The sequence below is a fragment of the Papaver somniferum genome, chromosome 11 (genome assembly GCF_003573695.1).
Source record: "Papaver somniferum cultivar HN1 chromosome 11, ASM357369v1, whole genome shotgun sequence".
In the NCBI taxonomy this organism is placed as follows: domain Eukaryota; kingdom Viridiplantae; phylum Streptophyta; class Magnoliopsida; order Ranunculales; family Papaveraceae; genus Papaver; species Papaver somniferum.
Genome location: NC_039368.1, coordinates 136,773,592 through 136,776,906, shown reverse-complemented (window position 1 = coordinate 136,776,906; position 3,315 = coordinate 136,773,592). Strand labels below are relative to the sequence as shown.

Sequence of the window (3,315 nt, the reverse complement as noted above, 5' to 3'; positions counted from 1 at the left end):
TGACATTTACCGGAAGGCATAAATAAAATTAAGAGAAACACCTTTAACATGAGTACCCAAGATCTTATACAACTGATATTTATAGACTCCGCACAGTTCATGTATCATACAGATGGGTTGTTTACTAGTAGTATATAGTATGTAACGAAAAACACTAACTGTATCAAGGTAGAAAAAGGACTTGGCAGTTATTGCAAACCTAGATGAACTTCACTACTTGGTCAGATAATACACGACGAGAAAGATGACCACGAATGATGCCACGAGTGTAAACATTCTCCGGCTTGACTTGGTTTCAAAGACCTGCGATGGAGAGAGAAGAAAACAAACTTACTCAGCCCATTCACAATGGCAATCGGATGAAAATGGTGAAAGAGGAACAGAGAGCGATAAGATTAGACATTTTACCATCCTAAACCGATCCATGGTTCCCGACAGAATTCCCCTTGATGAATCCATTTCATTTCCCTGAATCAAATACAACCAAGGAACAGTAAAAATTAATCCAAAGCAAACCAAATAAAAAACTTGGAATATGTATACCCTGCATACATACCATTCGGTCAAGAACACGATTATGATGCTCAACCTCCTCGTGTATATCACCTGTCAACTGTTTGAAAAAGATAAAGTTGTATCAGGATCTGCCTATAAAATTAGTTGGAGTCATGACATATAAACTACAATACTCGGCAACTTAACTGTATTTGTTGCCTGAGAAGAAATAGGAAATGATGTAAACTTATAATTGCAGATTAACGCATATCGTTTATAAAGCAAACCGGGAGATTCACAAAGCTCAGCCATTCAAATGAGACGGAGTATCATACAGTAAAACCTCTATAAAAGAATATTCTATAAGGGAATAAACTCCATAAATGAATAAAAAATTCTGGTCCTAATTTGGCTTAATCTTCATAAAATTTACCTCTATATAAGAATAAACTCCACATAAAAATAATTCTTTATGGTCCCAATAATATTCTGAAACAGAGGTTTTACTGTATCACTCAAACTACACCATACAGATTTACTACATCAAACCAGTGTAAACACCAGATGTATTGTCCTGTGGCAAGAACTTTCAGCCAATCCAATAATCACTAGTGAAAACACCCTAGCTCTTCTGATATATCAGTTTAGGCGTCAAAGATCAAACACCCTTGGACCCGTTTAGCTTTAAGTTATACTAAGCACTAACTGAAAGAGTTTGGTAAACACATATAAGAGCTAAATTGGGTCAAAAAGGGAACTCAAAGAGTTCGGTGTACATATATAAGAAATAAATTGTGCCAAAAAGTGAACCTAAAGAGTTAGGTGCACATGTATGCATGATGCGATGCGGACTCATACAAAGTCGATTTTCGCAATTTCAAGACACAGACAGAGTTAAACAGAAAAGCAAGATCACATAAAATGCAACTTACTCTCTTTAACAGCAGGACTCTGTCTTGCAGTCCATCCATAGCTCTATCATTATCCTGCTCGTTAATTTCATGGGAGGAGTATGATGGGGCAGCCCTGATTCCTCCCTCTTCAATTCCATCAAAGAGAGCGGATCTATTGTTCCTGTAGTCCCTACATACAAACATATAATCATGAAAGGAGGGAAAAAAAAGTGTACAAAAGCAGACAACTATAGTCCCTAGCATGACAGCATGGGAAGTGGGCACAACAATAAAGAGATAAAGAAATATCATGTTCCTAAGAAAGTTAGAAATACTTTATAGATGGGAGATCAACATGGCATCCATGAGTAATTAGTTCATTATCAAATATGCATTCATACTCAGTTATGATCAATAGCTATTTCCAGTTCAAGAATTTTATCTAGTCCAAACCCAAGTTGCAATAAATCTAAACTAGAGATATTTTTAACCAAGAATCTAACAGCATCATAGACCACTTACGATGAAAAAAAGACCTGATTGTAGTGTATAATGTACTAATATCTGATCAAACTGTACCATCCAATACTTGTGAGCTAACTGGCATTTTCTACCAAGAAACCTTACAACAATTGGAAACATAACTACATGTTTTGGGAAAAGATAACCCTGATTCATTGAAATCAAAACCTGTCCATAACTCTAGACAATTGAGATCATGAAACTGATAAAATACAAACGTAACATTGAAATCACAATTCTAACTCTAAACATAGATCGACTGTGAAACAAATACCTACGATTGATATGCTTACATCTAAACGATGTGAGATTTGGTTTGTTCCCCAATAAAATTTTCAAGAGATATTTGGTTTTAAGACTCTTGAACTGTAACTAAATCAGTCCAGCTCCGCAAGTAATTTAAGAACCAAGAGGAGGCAGGATGAGATTCAAGAATTAGATTTTAACAGCACACACGGCCTTATGATCCATTTTTTACCTTAAAATTGTAAACAAATTGGTAGTATACTAATCAAATACTATCTGTTGATTCTTACAATTTGAACTCTGAATTCGACCTAGAAGTACGCTTAATTGATCCTAGAAACCCTTGAGATCCCTAAAATTAATCAATTTAGGGCACTAAACACAGTTCTATCTTCTACAGATTCTCAACAAAACAGAAAGAAAATTAGATGAAGAAATCTGGAGATTAAAGTTGATTTAGCACATACCTTTTCATCATTGATGAAGACATCCTAATGAAATTACAAACCAAATCTCAACAGCAGCAGCAGCAGTGGCAATTGTTTTGAAAGAAATCTCAAGAGAAGAAACCAGTTTTCTAAAGAATGATTTTTTAGGGACCATGGTTTTTTTTTTTTTTGGACCATGGTCTTATTAGGCCACCTTCCCTATAGTTATAAGGGGTGTCCTAAAACATTGAAATGACTAACCTATCCTTAACCTAATTTAATTTAAAACCACCTCTCTCTATATATATATATAACCACCAACTCCTCTCACCACCACCTCCCACCACCGCCGATTACCACCACCACCAACCACCGATTACCACCACCACCACCCACCACCACCGATTATCACCGATTACCACCACCGCCCCACCACTGCCGATTACCACCACCACCATCTCCAATTATCACCACCAACAACCACCGACTACCACCACCACCTCCGATTACCACCACCACCACTATATATATATCTTAATTTAAAGATTAACAAAGATATTCTCACAAACCCATTACTTGTCATTCGTTTTTGGTTGAATAAATGAGAACTAATCATCAAAATGAGTTGAAAATGAAAGTTTCAGAGAGGTTTAATGGAGTTTTTTTTTTCAGTAAAAAGTTCGGTTATCACAAATTATTTTTTTCTTAACCGAACTCAAAGTTCGGTTGAT

General features: G+C 35.9%; 1 protein-coding gene across 2 annotated transcripts; it reads right to left on the bottom strand.

The window, feature by feature from the left end:
- Positions 1-2,761, bottom strand: LOC113322961 (bet1-like SNARE 1-1). Of its 2 annotated transcripts, none has more exons than XM_026571168.1 (5): positions 2,624-2,761; positions 1,428-1,578; positions 557-613; positions 409-468; positions 1-303 (listed from the first exon to the last, which is right to left on the bottom strand). In XM_026571168.1, the coding sequence occupies exons 1-5, from the start codon at positions 2,644-2,646 to the stop codon at positions 214-216; spliced, it is 381 nt and encodes a 126-aa protein (XP_026426953.1). In that variant the 5' UTR covers positions 2,647-2,761; the 3' UTR covers positions 1-213. The 2 variants fall into 2 exon arrangements, with proteins under 2 accessions (XP_026426953.1, XP_026426954.1); XM_026571169.1 differs by having other exon boundaries at positions 1,428-1,569; positions 2,624-2,760.
- Between the last annotated feature and the right edge of the window lie 554 nt (positions 2,762-3,315).

Excerpts from the sequence above, each read along its gene's own strand:
- LOC113322961 (XM_026571168.1), bottom strand. The coding sequence starts at position 2,646 with ATGTCTTCATCAATGATGAAAAG. Across the intron at positions 1,579-2,623 it reads TCTTCATCAATGATGAAAAG|GGACTACAGGAACAATAGAT; the intron begins GTATGTGCTAAA and ends GTTTGTATGTAG. Across the intron at positions 469-556 it reads ATCGTGTTCTTGACCGAATG|GGAAATGAAATGGATTCATC; the intron begins GTATGTATGCAG and ends TATTTGATTCAG.